This window comes from Monodelphis domestica, chromosome 7 (assembly GCF_027887165.1).
Source record: "Monodelphis domestica isolate mMonDom1 chromosome 7, mMonDom1.pri, whole genome shotgun sequence".
NCBI lineage: Eukaryota > Metazoa > Chordata > Mammalia > Didelphimorphia > Didelphidae > Monodelphis > Monodelphis domestica.
The window spans coordinates 281,294,155-281,310,487 of record NC_077233.1 but is presented as its reverse complement, the minus strand read 5'-3'; the positions used below and the strand labels follow the sequence as shown (position 1 = coordinate 281,310,487).

The 16,333-nt window shown below is 39.5% G+C and overlaps 1 protein-coding gene across 1 annotated transcript in view; it reads right to left on the bottom strand.

Moving 5' to 3' along the window:
* Positions 1-16,333, bottom strand: part of LVRN (laeverin) — a 51,729-nt gene that overhangs the window by 18,046 nt on the left and 17,350 nt on the right. Inside the window, exons 5-13 of the mRNA XM_007497854.3 lie at positions 11,659-11,810; positions 10,094-10,207; positions 8,104-8,253; positions 6,161-6,226; positions 6,000-6,065; positions 4,867-5,033; positions 4,337-4,413; positions 3,860-3,999; positions 295-350 (exon numbers count right to left, since the gene is read on the bottom strand). Of these exons, the coding sequence (XP_007497916.2) occupies positions 295-350; positions 3,860-3,999; positions 4,337-4,413; positions 4,867-5,033; positions 6,000-6,065; positions 6,161-6,226; positions 8,104-8,253; positions 10,094-10,207; positions 11,659-11,810 (988 nt within the window). The remainder of the gene's footprint in view (positions 1-294; positions 351-3,859; positions 4,000-4,336; positions 4,414-4,866; positions 5,034-5,999; positions 6,066-6,160; positions 6,227-8,103; positions 8,254-10,093; positions 10,208-11,658; positions 11,811-16,333) is intronic.

Below are 16,333 nucleotides of genomic sequence, written 5' to 3'. Positions count from 1 at the left end.
CTCCAAGGCAGAAGAGTGGTAAGGGCTAGGCAATGGGGGTCAAGTGACTTGCCCAGGGTCACACAGCTAGGAAGTGTCTGAGGTCAAATTTGAACCTGGGGCCTCCCGTCTCTAGGCCTAGCTCTCAACACACTGAGCTACCCAGCTGCCCCCCCCCCAATATAATTTTTAAAAAATCATCCTCACGGTCACAGGAGAGGGCCTACATAGTTTAAGAATATGTCAGTGGCAGGTCAGTTTTTTAACAAAGTCTCCTAAAATATGACAAAGTCTCTGAAGGGAAAATACACTCACCGAGACAACATAAAGGCATCATCAAGTAGCTTCAACCTGTTGGCAGCTGTAATCGCCTATTTAAAAAGAGAAATTACAGAGAACAAAACTTGTTCAAGAGAAACAGCGATCATTTGTAAATGTCACTTAAGTTAATAACTTTTTATTACATTTATTTGTCTTAAATGATAGCATCATAAAAAGAACAGTGGCCAGAGGCCAGAGGCAGCGAGGTGATAGAGTACCAGCCTTGGCTCACTTCCTAACTGTGTAACCCTAGACAAGCCATTTAATTCCATTTAGCTAGCCTTTACTCTTTTTGTCTTACTGTTGTTACTAGGAAAAAGTAAGAATTAAGAGAAATAAGAAATCGCCCGTCAGCTACAGGAAGAGTGGGGGCAGGGGAGGGAGGGAGATAATATGAATCTTGTAACCGTGTAATCATGTAATCAATTAACTAAATAAATTAATTTAAATTTTAAAAGAAAGAAAAGAAAAAAAAAGAATACTGGCCTTACCGGTCAGAGGACTAGGTTAGTTAGAGTCCTAGCTCTGTCTCAGTTTTCCTCATCAATAAAAGGAGGGATAACATGTACCCTGCATATCTTTTTTAAAAATAAGCCAGGAATTCTATTTTTTGAGACTTCAGTGGTAGGTACCTGCATCAAAGGGTTCTAAGGAAAATACTTTGAAAATCTTTAAGTACTATGTAAAAAGGTAAATTGTTCAAATGAAATTCAACAGGTTATCCAAATTCATCTAAGAGATGCTCACTAAATACTTGATTAGTTATACCAAATGCTACTTGAAATGACTGACCCATTGGTTGGATCATATAATTATTTGCAGGCTATTTATTACCAAGACATTTTACCAATATGCATTTTGGGGGAGTAGAACAGTGTTATGCAATAGGAAAAGTGATAGACTGACTAAAGAGATCTGAGTTTGAATCCCACCTTGAACTCTATCTTGGAAGTCCCTAAATCTCTCTTTGCCTTGGCTCACATTTACATAGCACTTTAAGAATAGCAAAGTATTCCAGGGGCATTTCTTGACCATAAATAGAAATAATGCTTACATTTTCTTCCTGGATTGTTTTTTAATAAGAGCATTGTGACCTTGGGAGGGGAGCAACTAGATGGCACAGTGGATGGAACACCAAGCTCAGAATCTGGAAAATCTGAATTCAAATCCAAGCTTGGACTCTAATGTGCATTTTAAAATGGATCTGAACCCTGGGAGACTACATCTCCCAGGACTCTTTAACCTAACTTCTTCAGACACCTCACTTACAAGGTATGGGACCCTAGACGAGTCATTTAACTCCTCAGTTTCTCATCTGTAAAGTGGGGACTCACTGGAGAAGAAAAAAGTAAACCACTCCAGTACCTTTGCCAAGGATATAGTTCATGGGGTTCCAAAGAGTCCAACATTACTGACCTACCAGAGAACAATAATAACAACCACAACCGTGAAATCCTATTGAAATGTGACCTTCTGGGGAAGCAGTAGACCAGGTAGGCTCTAGATCAGTGATGGCAAATCTATGGCATGGGTGCCAGAGATGGCACACAGAGCACTCTCTATGGACACACAGCTGTCTTCCCCATCTGCCACCAGAAAGTTGGTTACTAGAAAGGTTAGGGACTCAGGCAGAGCTGCTCCCCTTCTCCTCGCCACCATGCTTGATAAAATTTTTTCACATCACATACCCTTCTGCCCAACAGCCCAATGGGAACACTTTCTCCCTCCCCTGTGAGGGGAAAAGGACGGGGGGAGCAGGGTGCGCCCAGCACTTGGTGGGGAAGAGAGGCACTGCATGTGGTCACGGGGGGGGGGGGGGGGGGGGATGGGCATTGCACTCAGTTGGGAGACCGGCATTCTATCTCTCAAAGGTTCACCATCACTGCTCTAAATGGTCAGGAACTTCCATGTCATTGGTGGTAATGGGGGAAGGAAGAGGCATAATTCCTTCTCTAAAATAGTCTTTAATGCTCAGTGCCACTCATCCATTTTCTCCAAAGAACTTAGCACAGATATTAACAAATTTTCCTTCATAAAATTCTTTTGAGTTTTCTCCCCCAAAAGCATTCACTGTACTTTATTTGTGTTTGTTATAAATATCAATCATATTCTCCTTTGCTTTATTTTATGATACAATTGCTATTTCCTGGATTGAAGAGACTTTATGTGATTTGTCTAAGTCTATCACTAAGCACTAGAAAAATGCTAGGTTCAATTGTGAGCACTTGGGTAAGTGCTTGAGGAATTCAGTTGGCTTAAAAGGATAGCAACTGATTCAGGCAAGCTTGATCTTTCTGGCTGTATGATGCACTACAGCTTAAAGACAAGCAAGCAGGGATGGTATACACATCATCTCCCCCTCAAGGGTTTTTCAGGAAGAAAGCACTGTGTAAACCTTAAAATGCGTGATCAGTGTGAGTTGTACTTATTATCTTTGTGGGGCGGGGAACAGAATGAATGTCAGGAAATGGGGGGATGAGAAAAGGATCTCTCATCTCTATTGTTGCCACGTAGCTCTAAAACAATTTTGTGTGGATCTGCTTTATTATAACATGAACTATACCAAACAGGGGACATTAATCCAAGTTCTACAGCTGCTGAAATAATTGTCATGTTGTGGCTCCCCATCAGGAAATTCAACCATGCTAAATTTGGAGAGTTAGAGTAATAAAGTTCCTTTTTCAACACACTTTTTAGAAATGTGATCCTATCTAAACCCAGAGAACAACAGCTAGAATTTATGAAGAGCTGTAAGGTTTGTATTTGCTTTTATAAGTTTATAAAAATGTATAATATAATATTATGAAATGACAAATATTCTCTTATTCTATTCTACCCTGGGAGGTAGATGCTATTATCATTCCCATTTTACAGATAAGGAAACTGAGGAAGATAAAAGGAAAATCTGAACCTAGATTTGAACTTAGTTCTTACTGGCACCACCTAACTTAACTGCCTCATCCCAAAGGACTGAAATCACATCCAAAACAAAAATTTTAATGACAATAAATTTTGAAGGAAAAATGCAAAAGACTGTCAGGAGACTCCAACAAATTCTCCTTTCCCAACAATATCCTCTAGGTTTATTCCTATAGAATTGGAGTTCTTAACTTTGGGTCATTGACCCTGCCTCAGCAGTCTGGTAAAGCTGATAGACTCTTCACAATAATTTTTTTTTTTAAACCCTCACCTTCCATCTTGGAGTCAATACTGTGTATTGGCTCCAAGGCAGAAGAGTGGTAAGGGCAAGGCAATGGGGGTCAAGTGACTTGCCCAGGGTCACACAGCTGGGAAGTGTCTGAGGCCACATTTGAACCTAGGACCTCCCATCTCTAGGCCTGACTCTCAATCCACTGAGCTACCCAGCTGCCCCCTAATAATTTTTTTTAATGTAAAATGAACCTTAAAGAACTTTTAAGGAAACCAATTAATGAAATACAGTTATCACTTTTTTTTTTAATTCACAGGCCCCAAGTTAAGTATTCCTACCTCGCTTCCAGCAGATAATTAAACAGAACAGGTTGCTTATTAATAAATTAAAATGTCATTAATTTCTTACCTTTGGGTCTTTTTCAAGCAGTAAACTTAATTTCTTCCAACCCAATTGATCGTAATTAACTCTATAATAACCACTTGCATTCAAATTTAAAACCACCCAGTCATGTTCTGAATCTGAGAGTTGCATTTCAGGGATCACTGCTGCAAAAGGAGATTTTAAATTTTGTTTTAAAACATAGTTTCTCATCAGTATCTATATTTACACATTGTCAGTTCTAGACCAGACTTACCAAAGCAAAGACAGCAGAAACGACAACTCAATGGATTGATTCAAATGGAAAGCTCTCTATTGAATTATCTTTGTGTGTGTGGCATACAGAGCATTTTTCAATTAAAGCTATATTCCCATTGTGGATTTACATCACAAGTTAGTTTTAAATGAGATTCTTTCCAAAAGCAATTGACTTCCAATTTTGTTTTCTGCATTTATATATGTGAACTTTTTTTTTTAAAGAAAATGGAGGAGGAAGCTACTTACTGCTGCCATTTTCTATCCAGGTTAATGGTTGTACAATTCCACTTTTTGTCCAATGAATGGGGACAGTCCATAGCTTACTTCTCAAAGAAAAATGAATATTTGATTAATTCTCATAAAGGAAATACATTCCAAATGAATATAAAAGGAAATGAGAAAATAGAATCTAAAGACCTGCCAATTTTAACTCTTTGCCTTCCCTCTGCCATCATCATGTTCCTACCCTTTTACCAAGACATTCTGCCTTCTATTCCTAGTTCCTTCTTCCCTCTCATTCCTTTACACTTTCTTCTGTCTTCACACTTTGTCCTACTCAGTCCCACCAAGAGCTTCAAAATATTTGTAAGCCCGCAAAATTCTCTAGACCTGAAAAACGTTCACTAGGCCCCCAGAGCACCAAACTACCTCCAAACCCCAGGAGGGTGCACTGTAGTTAGCAAGGAAACTCCTTTCTCGTGTCTAGCAGGAGATTTCCATCTGAGCAGACCACAGCCCCAAAGAAAGGTAAAATGTAAAAGGTCAAATCGATATACTTGTAGGTAGAAGTCTTTGGGGTTTTATCAAAATAAAATGGTTCCTGGGTGATCTCGCCAGTAGATACATCTAATGTTATAATTGGATATCCGCTCTGATAAGTCCATCCATCCATTATGCTTTTTACTGATGCTGGCAAGAGAACGTCGCTCTGGTTGTCTACAACCTATTTAAAAAAAAATCATACAAATATGATGTAATAATAATTCTTGGGCAGAGAATTCTCTTTAAGAAATTCCTTTGCTATTGTATTCAACATCCAACCCCCATCCATGGTCTGGATTCTGTGCTAAATCCTAGAACTGGGTGAAGATGCTGAGTTTCTTGAATGGTTGGTCAATGCTGAATGGATTTCCCTTTTATTGTTCTCCAATAGTCTGTTTGTATAAGTAAAATTCCACACGTAGATCTTAGATCTAAAGACTTTTTGATCTTTTGTTATCTTCATGATAACAGATGGCAGCTACACTCTAAGGACCATAGGAACTTTCCATCTGACTTGAAGCTCAGAATGGAGCTCCAGGACAGTAGGGGCTGTCCTATTTTTATGTTTATATCCCCACTCAGTGCACAGGGCATTGCTCATAGGAACTTAATCTTTTTCCTTCCTTCCTTCCTCCCTTCCTCCCTTCCTTCCTTCCTTCCATCCTTCCTTCCTTCCTTCCTTCTTTCCTTCCTTCCTCCCTTCCTTCCTTCCTTCCTCCCTTCCTTCCTTCCTTCCTTCCTCCCTCCCTTCCTTCCTTCCTTCCTTCCTTCCTTCCTTCCTTCCTTCCTCCCTTCCTTCCTTCCTCCCTTCCTTCCTTCCTTCCTTCCTTCCTTCCTTCCTTCCTTCCTTCCTTCCATCCTTCCTTCCTCCCATCCTTCCTTCCTTCCATCCTTCTTTCCTTCCATCCTTCCTTCCATCCTTCCTTCCTTCCTTCCATCCTTCCTTCCTTCCATCCTTCCTTCCTTTCTTCCATCCTTCCTTTCTTCCATCCTTCCTTCCTTTCTTTCTTCCATCCTTCCTTCCTTCCATCCTTCCTTCCTTCCTTCCTTCTTTCCTTCCTTCCTTTCTTCCTTCCTTCATAGCATGCAGCAAAAAGAAATCATTTGAAATATTAAAGACAGTATAAAATGAAATAAGGAAAAGTACCATTTGAAAATGATTCCACAGATCATCTTGCACAGTATTTGAGAATGCAAATGTTTTAAAATATGACTGCAGAGAAATGGAAAGTATGATTAGATGAAGAATAACAGATCTAAAACAATCAGCAAATACTCTTCGGGAAACTTCAATTTTTCCAGACTTACTTGGAGTCCACTAAAAAACAGATTCTCACCAAGAAATTTTGAAAGCATCCGGACCAAACAAGCTCCCTAAGGGGCAAGGAAACCAAGATACATAAATGAGATAGTCATGTACCAATTAGAGTCACTTTGCAAATAGAACCAAATGTCGGAATACTCAGCATATGCTAAAAATGAAGGCTATCTTCCCTTGTAGCGTCCACAGAGAACATACTGGAAAAGTGGCATAATGCTATGCTTTAGTTCATTTCAAACTTCAAGTGTTGCACCCTTAAAGAAAACCTATCTAGCACACACAGACAAAAAGGGCAAAATAGATGCTAATTATTGACATGATAAAAAGATTACAAAACGATTTATCACACATTTATTTTTTTTGACCCCTCACCTTCTGTCTTGGAATCAATACTGTGTATTGGCTCCAAGGCAGAAGAGTGGTAAGGGCTAGGCAATGGGGGTCAAGTGACTTGCCCAGGGTCACACAACTGGGAAGTGTCTGAGGCCAGATTTGAACCCAGGACCTCCCGTCTCTAGGCCTGACTCTCAATCCACTGAGCTACCCAGCTGCCCCCCACACATTTATTTTTTAATTTCTGCCTTTTTACATTTATTTGCAAGCAACATTGTGATTAATGCTCGGTCATTTTCTGTACAAGTTTCACACACTTTGGAGGAATACATGGATTCCCTAGCAGTCTCATTTAGAAAATAAAATGTTTCTCTCGCGATTTGTTCTAGTCCATAGTTTTCCTCTTGTTAATCGTTGTTAGATTAATACAAACCTGAGAGGGGGACACAGAAATCTTGTGTCACTGTTGTTCTACTTTCTGGGTCTTTGTGTAGCTCAGTTAATACTTCCTACATGCATTTATAAACGAAGGCATTTTGAGCATACCTATGAGCTTCAAGTTGCTATTCCTCTGTTGTCTATCATTCCTTTCAACATAATGCTTCCTTGTTTATTCATTTTTAATTTTTTTGAATTTTCATGATGGTATGATCATAACTTCTGCTTTTTCATATTCGTAAAACTTTTTTCGAGACCCACGCAAGTTATTTTGTGGAAATCTTTGTTTTTAAATATGTTCCAAGGGATCATTTGTGGGGTTTTGATTTCTTATCTAACTTGTCACTTGTTTTATTGAATTTTTAACCAATTTACAAGTAAAGTTGTGAGAATTAGGTTTATATCTATAATTTTTTTCAAATTAGCATTTCCTTCCCTCTTTTCATATATTTCTTTTAAATAACAAGCTGTTTTAGAACATTTATAATTAGTGCAAGGTACAGATTGAGCAGGTAGTCTATAAGGGGTCAATCTAGCACAATACATGATTTGGGAGCCAGAAGACTTGAGTTCAAAACCTGCCTCAGATAATTACTAGCTGCGTGTCCCTGCGCAAGTCTCTCGATCTCTTTCAGCCTCCTTCCCTTATATGTTAAAAACAGATTTTACATGGTTGTTGTGAAAATCAAATGAGATAATACATAAAGTGCTTTTAGTGTCCTAAAGCAAACTAGCTATTATTATTGATTATATTTGCTAAAAAAAAAATCCTTTTGTTCCTAACTTTATCAGGAGATAATTACTGAAAAACATAGGGGGCAGCTGGGTGGCTAAGTGAATTGAGAGCCAGGCCTAGAGACAGGAGGTCCTGGGTTCAAATCTGGCCTCAGACACTTCCTAGCTGTGTGACCCTGGACAAGTCACTTCACCCCCATTGCCTAGCCCTTCCTGCTCTTCTGTCACAGAACAAATACCCAGTAATGGTTCTAAGACAGAAAGTAAGGGTTTAAAAAAAAGAAAAGAAAAAGAAAAACACGAGGGACATTTTCTGTAATGAAAATGTTATAGTAGTCAATCTGTTCTGTGAACTATCCAATCCATCTTTTAACCAATATTCTGAATCAGTACATCACAAAGTGAGATAAATCATTGTACTTACCTTTAAATAAACATACTTGCCAAAGAGTGCTTTTATTTCACTTGTATGCGTGTAATTTTTGACCTCGGTGGATACAGTTCGCGAATTCAGAGCAGTATCTTCTGTCAACAGCTGGCTCATATAATTGTCATAAAAGTATCCGTCCTGAAACTTGAAGAGTAAAACACAAGCGCGCTTCTTAGGATGCCCGAAACAAGAGATTCAAAGTTTCTGAAGCACAGCCAGAAAGTAGCATCCTGGAGGGGCCCTGCTCTGCGCGTTACAGTAGCACGTACAAATAACTGTTCCGACAGATATTCCAGGACGCCTCTTAAGCACATTCTCTTGTCTCCCTAAGCAGGGCCAGAAATCTCAGCAGCAAGGGAACAAGGTCTAGAGAACAGTAAGTAGCAAAGGCAATCATGGCTTATAGATCTCATCTCGGGTCTTTGTGTCTTCTACAAACCAAGGCTTATGCCCCAGCACGGTCAGGGAAATGCCTGGAATTGAGGAGCAAAATGGACGACGATGACGACGACGGATGGATTTCACCATATTTATCTCTCATATTTAGCACATATTTAGGTAGATTTGCACAAGAGTCAGTTGCACCACAAGGATTCACCAAAAAGACAAAGGTCTATGAAGGTGACTTCAAGCAAAACTTACCAAAGCTCTTCAAGGAAGAGAAAGGAGAGGATCCAGCAAAGGGAAAGAGCAAAGAGCCGAGGACTGAGCTCTGGACGCTTCCCACAGTAAGAAGAAGAAGACAGGAGACAGAAGAGGATCCAGAAACGGAGATGAAAGAAGCGTTAAAATCAATTTAAGGGAATCACAGTGGTTAGTGTATAAGAAGTTAAGGAAGGAGGGTCGAGTAGGAGCAATCTCTTAACTCCTGCCTCCATGCAGGTTAGCCTAGTTTTCCCTTAAAGAGTGCTGAGATCATCCTCAAAAAGTGGTAGGCTCAGGGGACTAAAGGTTCCGGCTGCCGACCTCAGTTCTTGGTCACCTGAATGCAAAATAGCCATGAGGAGCTCCAGGAGTTTTCTCTGATACTTGGTCAGAGAAAAATAATGGGCAGCTCAGGCAAGGGACCTTCTCTCAGTTGAACTGACCTAAGACGTCCTCAAAGCCTGTCCAAGTTGAGGATTCTTTTCCTGTCCTAGATAAGTAAATCTCCTTTTGTCAAGTGTTGAGTGACCTACAAGTGTCTCACTTTGTTCCAATATCCAACCCATCCGTGCGGTGGCCAGTTATAGGTCTGGTCCAAAACAAAAGGAGTGGCCAACAAGGCAAAAAAAAATGTCTAAGAGGATGGGGGCTGAGAAATGAGAAAATGCCCAACTAGATTAGGACATCAAGCCTGTTGCATAATATGCTATTCTAGTATAATATTTTTGACAAGTGAAATTCAAATAAATCAATTTGGCTTCATCGTGTACACACCCAAATGATTTTATATTAAGATGCAATAACGCCAAAAATATTTGGGGTTTTTTGTGTTGTTGTTTTTTTAAGAATCCATGACTTAATTGGGAATGAGAATTCCCATTGGGGGGGAGTCTCTATAGGGTGGGACTTTTTCTGCCACTTAGAGTGGCTTGGAAGCCATGAGAGATTAAGTGATTTAGTTAGGGTCACACAGTTAGCATGTGTCAGAAGCAATACTGAAGCATCCAGGTGGCCCAATGGAGAGAATAGTGACGACCCATGTTCAGATTTGGCCACAGCTATTTAGGAGTTATGCGATCCTGGGAAAATCTCCTAATCTTTGTATGCCTCAGTTTCTTCATTTGTAAAATGAAGATAATAATAGCACCTACCTTCCCAGGTTACTGTGAGGTTATTTCTGAGATAATATTTTCAAAATACTTCATAAACTTTGGTTTATAAACTTGGCTACTCATATCAATGCCTAAATAATACAGCTACGGTGAAAGTAGTTCAAGATTTTAATAAACGTATAGATCTATGACTCCATCCAATATTCAGAAATGAACTGAATACTTACTTTCATTATTTGAGGGTCAAGGCGTTTAGACAGTTCCAACTCAAAATAAGTTGCAAATCCTTCATTAAGCCAAATATCATTCCACCACTTCGCAGTAACTAAGTTTCCAAACCACTGCCAATATGAGGGCAAAGAAAAACACTTTTTACATTTCATTCATATTCACGTCTCTTTTTCTTTTCTTACATTCACTAAAATTGGTATCTAGGAAGACTAAAAATGCCCCGTAAGCCCCACTATGTTTTCAATATGTCTTAGGGATGCCAATCAAGAGTAACTTCCTCTTAGTTGATGCTAAGACTCCCTTGAGATTTGAACATTTAAAAAAGCAAATCCAATGATTTGTCTATTTTTAAACAATCAGTCTTAAATAAAAGATTCTTAAAGTACACCTTCCTCAATACCCTCCTCTTTTTTTTATACTTTTCTTTTTTTTTTGTCTAAATTTGTGATTTCCTAGGTATAGAGTTCTTTTGATAGGAAGATTCTTTCCACTGGTGAATATCAACAACTCATCTATAATTTGCAGGCAAGGGACAGCACAGTGGATAAAATACCAGACCTGGACCCAGGAAGACTTGGGTTCAAATTTGACCTCAGACACTTAAAACTATGTGACCTTGGGCAAGTCACTTAACCCTGAATGCCTAGCCTTTGCTGTTCTTCTGCCTTAGAACTGATACTAAGACAGAAAATAAAGACTCAAAAAATGTATTAAGGGCTCTCCTATAATTATTTTCTTCATGTACTCAACAATTTCCTTTGTTGAGTACAAGAAGAAAATAATTAGCAGTTTTCCAAAAGAGCTGTAATCTGGCAGTGTGAGTTCCATAACAACATCGATGACTGTAACGCAAATGACAATTTGGGGTTATTGATTAGATTTCATGTTGCCACGGTGTCAACTGTCGCTTCGGCCACACATCACTTTTCATACCTTCATGCCTTCTTAGGAGGGGGATCAAGTTCATAGCTGGGAAGAGAGTCACTGAAAAACTGCTCTTAGTACCGTATGAGCAAAGGTCATGGGGATGTGCCAAAAAATAAGCAGCGAAACTTCTAAAACCTCCATAAGGAAAAAGGACCCAATGACAAGCTTCTTGCTCATCTACTCTTTCAGAACCTCAAGGGCTAAATTAATTTTTGCTTTCTTCATGGATATTTATGAATTTGTGGCCCTCCATCCATTTTCCAAAGAGTAAAAGTTTATACTATTGCTGATGATTATTTGTAATTCGATTCAGGTCAGAAGCTATCCTGAATGTGCTTTCCTATAGAAATGGAGTTTAAAAAACAAACCAAAAACCATGGATACTTTTTCTGACTCTGCTGAAATAATGTGTCCTTATTGAAAATTTTTGGGGTCAGTTGGAAATTGATAAAATAAATCTATTCATTCAACTGTCAATCGCCTTATTCACTTTCAAATACCAATTTTATCCAGCACTGATAAAAGTATTGATCAGACTCCAGCTTCTTTAACTGTTGTACGATGACATTTTTTTTTCTAAAGCAGCTTTAGAATACTTTCAGATTAAATGTTTCAAAAGAATTTTACCACATACCTGATGTGCGATTTCATGGGCAACAGTGCTCAAAATGAAGAATTTTCTCTCTGGGTAGTCATTCTTTTTTTCTAACAGCATATAATCATCAAACACAATAAGTCCCCAATTTTCCATGGCTTGGTTGTTAAAAAAGGGCAGCCCAATGAGATCTACGTGGGTTTACATGGAAGGAAAAAACAAACCAAAGCCTCGTTAAGAATACAAAATGTTGTCCTTGCATATACATTGCAAGAATTTCATATTCATTATTTATTGTTTCATTCATTTAGTTACTCGTTTTTACCTACTGAAACAAGACATGATTTTCTTATTTGTTTACTATTGTGCCATGCAAATCAATTAGGATGGGAAACATTGCCCTATGCATCCCATTGCCTAATGTAACAAATTTAGCTCCTCAATTTTGCTTTTAAGGCCCTTTCTCAGTTGTCCTTCCCTCCTGCTCCATCTTCAGCCCCTCTCCACCAGCAAGACCATTCCCCATTTTATCCACGGGCACTATTGCCACTTTTGCATCTTTGATCCTGCCATTCTTCCTACTTGCAATTCCCCTGTTCTCTCCCCTCCATCCGTTTATATTCATTGCTTTCTTCAATACTAATTGAGGGGCAGCCGGGTGGCTTGGTAGATAGAGGCAGGTCTGGAGAGGGGAGATCTTGAGTTCAAATTTGATCTCAGACACCTGCCAGCTGTGTGACCCTGGGCAAGTCACTAAATTCCCTTTGCCTAGCCCTTACCACTCTTCTGCCTTGGGATCAATTTTTAATATTGATGCTAAGACAAATAGTAAGAGTTTTATTTTTTTAAATGACTGGTTTATATTTATGATTTTATTTTGGTTATGTATGAGTTTGCTCTTACAACGACAACCAATATGACAATAAAGATAACATTTTTCAAAAATAGGACTTGAACCCTTTCCTTTTCCAACAAGGCTCTTTGACTGTCATTCCTTTGACTTTCATTCCCCTTAACAATGTATACTGTTTGCATCCCATTATCATGAGCTTACTTAGGTATTTCTTTTTTTCACTCAGAAATATTTATGTTTTTTAGGGGAGCAGTAGGATGCCTCAGTGGATTGAGAGCTAGGCCTAGAGATGGGAGGTCCTGGGTTCAAATCTGGCCTCAGACACTTCCTAGCCATGTGACCCTAGGCAAGTCACTTCACCCCCATTGCCTAGCCCTTACCATTCTTCTTCCTTGGAAACATTATAAGTATTGCTTCTAAAACCGATAGTAAGGGATCTTAAAAAAGGAATATATATGTTTTCTCCTTAAACTGATTTACAAGATCTTTGTGTGACAAGGAGAAAGGTCTTTCTTTTGTACCTCTGTCAGCACCTGTATATCATCCTATATCGACACAGCAGGTGTGCAATACTTTGGTATTGCTAATACTTTCTGGTCCTTTTTCAATTTTGTCTTGTCTTGATCTGTTTCTCTTTCTACCATAATAGCTTGCTGGCATGTGGTACCCCCGTGGCTTGGTGTTGGTGCCATTTAGCAGCGTAAACCAAGGGAAAGGCTGAAATGGAAACAAGTGGAATCTCGCCTCCCTTCTCTTCATGAAGGCATCTCGCCATTTTTCTTTGGAGATCTGTAATTCTTGTACCAATTTACATGCCATCCTGGGCAGTTTTAGGACATCAACATAGTCCATTCAAGCAGTATCCGGAGCAATAAAAACATTATTTCAGCAGGATTCGGCAAATTCTGACGAGCAACTTCTTTTCAGTATTGTTCACAGGCTAAAATGGTTTTGTTTTTTTACTATAAATAACAAAAACAGGTGACGGGCCAGATTTAGCTCTTGTTGGTTCTTGCTTATTCTTGCTTAACACGGGATGTGTACACAGAGCTGAGGATGCTGTAGTCAGCATTAAACAAGTTGCAAGAAAGTATCCTGGGAGGCGGAGAAAAACATTGCCCAGGAAATGACCAGGGAATTGGGGCTCACTGAAGAGAGAAGCATGGCCAAGGCAACCTGGAGGAAGAAGATGAGGTTTGTAGAATGTTGGGAAGGAAAGAAAACCTTCTTCCCCTCCTTGATGTTATGAGGCAGGCAGACTTGATCTAAGAAGAATAACTCTTATTCTAAGAGGCACATTAGACAGGGAGAGTGGGGTTGTTGGGTAAGGAAAGGGGAAAATGGGAAATCCCTCTGAGCTAACAACTGACCCCTTCCCCAAATCATGAGGGTCCGGGCTATCTGCCTGATCCTCCTTGGTCAGTTGGGAGATTTGTCCTTCCTTCTATCTAACCCAATTGTGGCTTGAAGTTCAAAGGACAATCTTAGGGAATAGAGAGAATTCTTCTTTGGATGAATGGCTTTCTAACCAAGTCCCATCCACTCCTTTATCTTCAGCTGGATCCAAGGGCGTTTGGGTTCACTGAGAGGTGGTCAATGCTCAGAAAGGTCTTCAGTCTCAGAGGTTTTCTCTCAGACCAACCTCTCCAGGAGAGCTCCCAATCAGAAGTGAGGTGATCTGGCAGTTTCTCCTCATCTCTTCTGTGTTTCTTCCTTGCCCCTTTCCCCATCTCTGCACTCTCTGGGCATTAAATATAGCTTCCTTCTGGCTTCATGCAGTTTTAGACAGTACAGCTGAATACTTGGGTTTTGTGCCTTCACTGATCATACATTGCATTGTCTTTAGATTGGGGGCAGCTTGTTCCTTTAATTGGCGATGATCACAGCATTTGGGCTTGCTTTCATTGTAGTATGTTCTCTGTTACTATTCCTATACCCCTTATATTGACTGTATGACCGGTTCTGGAATTGTGAGCCTCTGTTGTTACCCTGTTCATAGCACGCTTTCATTGGACAGAATCTAAATGTGTCCAACTTTTTAGCACAGAAAGCATTTCCTAGTGTCCCCTTGCCCTCTAGGTTGGTGTTGGGGTCTTTGTTGTGGGAAGATTCTAATGGTTGTCAGGTTCTTGACCTCCTCTATTTCTTTTTGCCTTAGATTTTCTTTTGTTTCTTCTCATTTCTGTTTTAGTTCCTCCTTTTCTTTTTGCTGCTCTGTGTGTGTATCATGCAGATGCGTTGCTGAGTCTATTAAGTCTTGAATTGACAGCAATTCATATTGTGGGCAAAAATTCTTAAAGAAATTTCTGAGTGTTGCTGTGCATCTTTTCAGGAATTGCCTCTTAATGTGTGGGATGGCTTCCTGGCTTTCTTATGGGCATCCTAAAATTGCTTCCACATTTTCCATTAATCTGTCGAGATAGACAGAAGGATGTTCTTTTTATTCCTGCCTCAGTCTCTCAAATTTTCTCTATGCATTTGAGCAAATGCAGAATGACTTTATTGCCTCTAAGAGGCAATTGCCTTATTGCCTCTAAGAGGTCCTCAAATGCTTTTCTAAGATAAGTGAGGTTCTGTGGATGGGAAAATTCCACATCCTCATGAAAATCTGACCGGCTCTTTAAATTTTTATCTTCCCTGGTCTTCCTTGGGAATTGGGCTTGTTCCTGGGGGCTAAACAGTTCATAAAGTAAAATCTCCACATCCTCAAAGCTAGGCTCATATAATTTGAATGCTCTTTTCAGTTCACTTAGACACTTATAAGGCTCAGAGCAGAATCTAGGAATTCTCTTTTTCAGAGTTTCTAAGTCCTGTGCAAAACTCCTCAATCTTGTGTGAATTTTGCATAGTCCCTAAGAGGCATGATTTTCTATGCCTCTGCTGTGCCCTCAGGTTGCACTGGTTCTGTGCTTGTTTGCTTGTCTGCCATTATTTTTTCAGTGCAAATTCCTACGGTCAGAGCTATTGTTGTTGTTGCTGTCTCAGAGTCCTTGTCTTTGTCTTTGTCAATGTCATTATCAGTGGTAGTAGTAGTCTCTGTCACAAGCTCCTTCCCCTTCCCCAGTTTCTCCATCTTGACTGTTGTGAAGATTGGATTTAGCTATCTCCAGATTGTAACAATAAATATACTTAGTTCTTTCTTTATTGTGAAGATAAAATTGTAATCTCTTGATTGTAACAACGAAGGTACTTAGCTCTTCCTTTATAGTGAAGCTAGAATTATAAGCTACAATCTATTTTTAGATTTTAACTACAAAAAGTTATTAAGTAACTACAAAAGGTGAATTAACCACATAAAGGTGTTAAGTAACTACAAAAGGTGAACTTAACAAAAGAAGATTTAAGTAACCCAAAAATATAAAATCTAACTAAAGAATGGACAGTTCTGGAGAAAATCTAACCAAAGAAGGTAAGAACTAAATAATGGTCAGTCCTAGAGAAAAGTGTCTGCTGTGATTGGAAGACATGAAAATTTAGAGGAGGTGACGCAAGAGGAAAAGGTCTTTAAATAGAGAGAAAAAAAAAGACCAAAGACAGTCAATCACCCAGGCTTGAAGTGAAGGATCAGTCACTCGGAGCTGAAGGGAAGATGGACAATCACTCAGAGATTTTGGACACTGACTCAGAGGATCAAGTGGAAGACTAACATTCAGACTTCTTTTAGACTGTTACCGTTGGTGAATGAAAAGCTGACTTAGTGACCCCAGCTTTCTGGAGGCATGAAGCCTCCAGGTAAGGCCCAACTTCTTGAGACTCTCTTCCCCTGGATGGGGCTTAGAAATTCTAACTGGTATCAGAAGAAGCCAGAGTTCTCTCTCTCTCTCTCTCTCTCTCTCTCTCTCTCTCTCTCTCTCTCTCTCT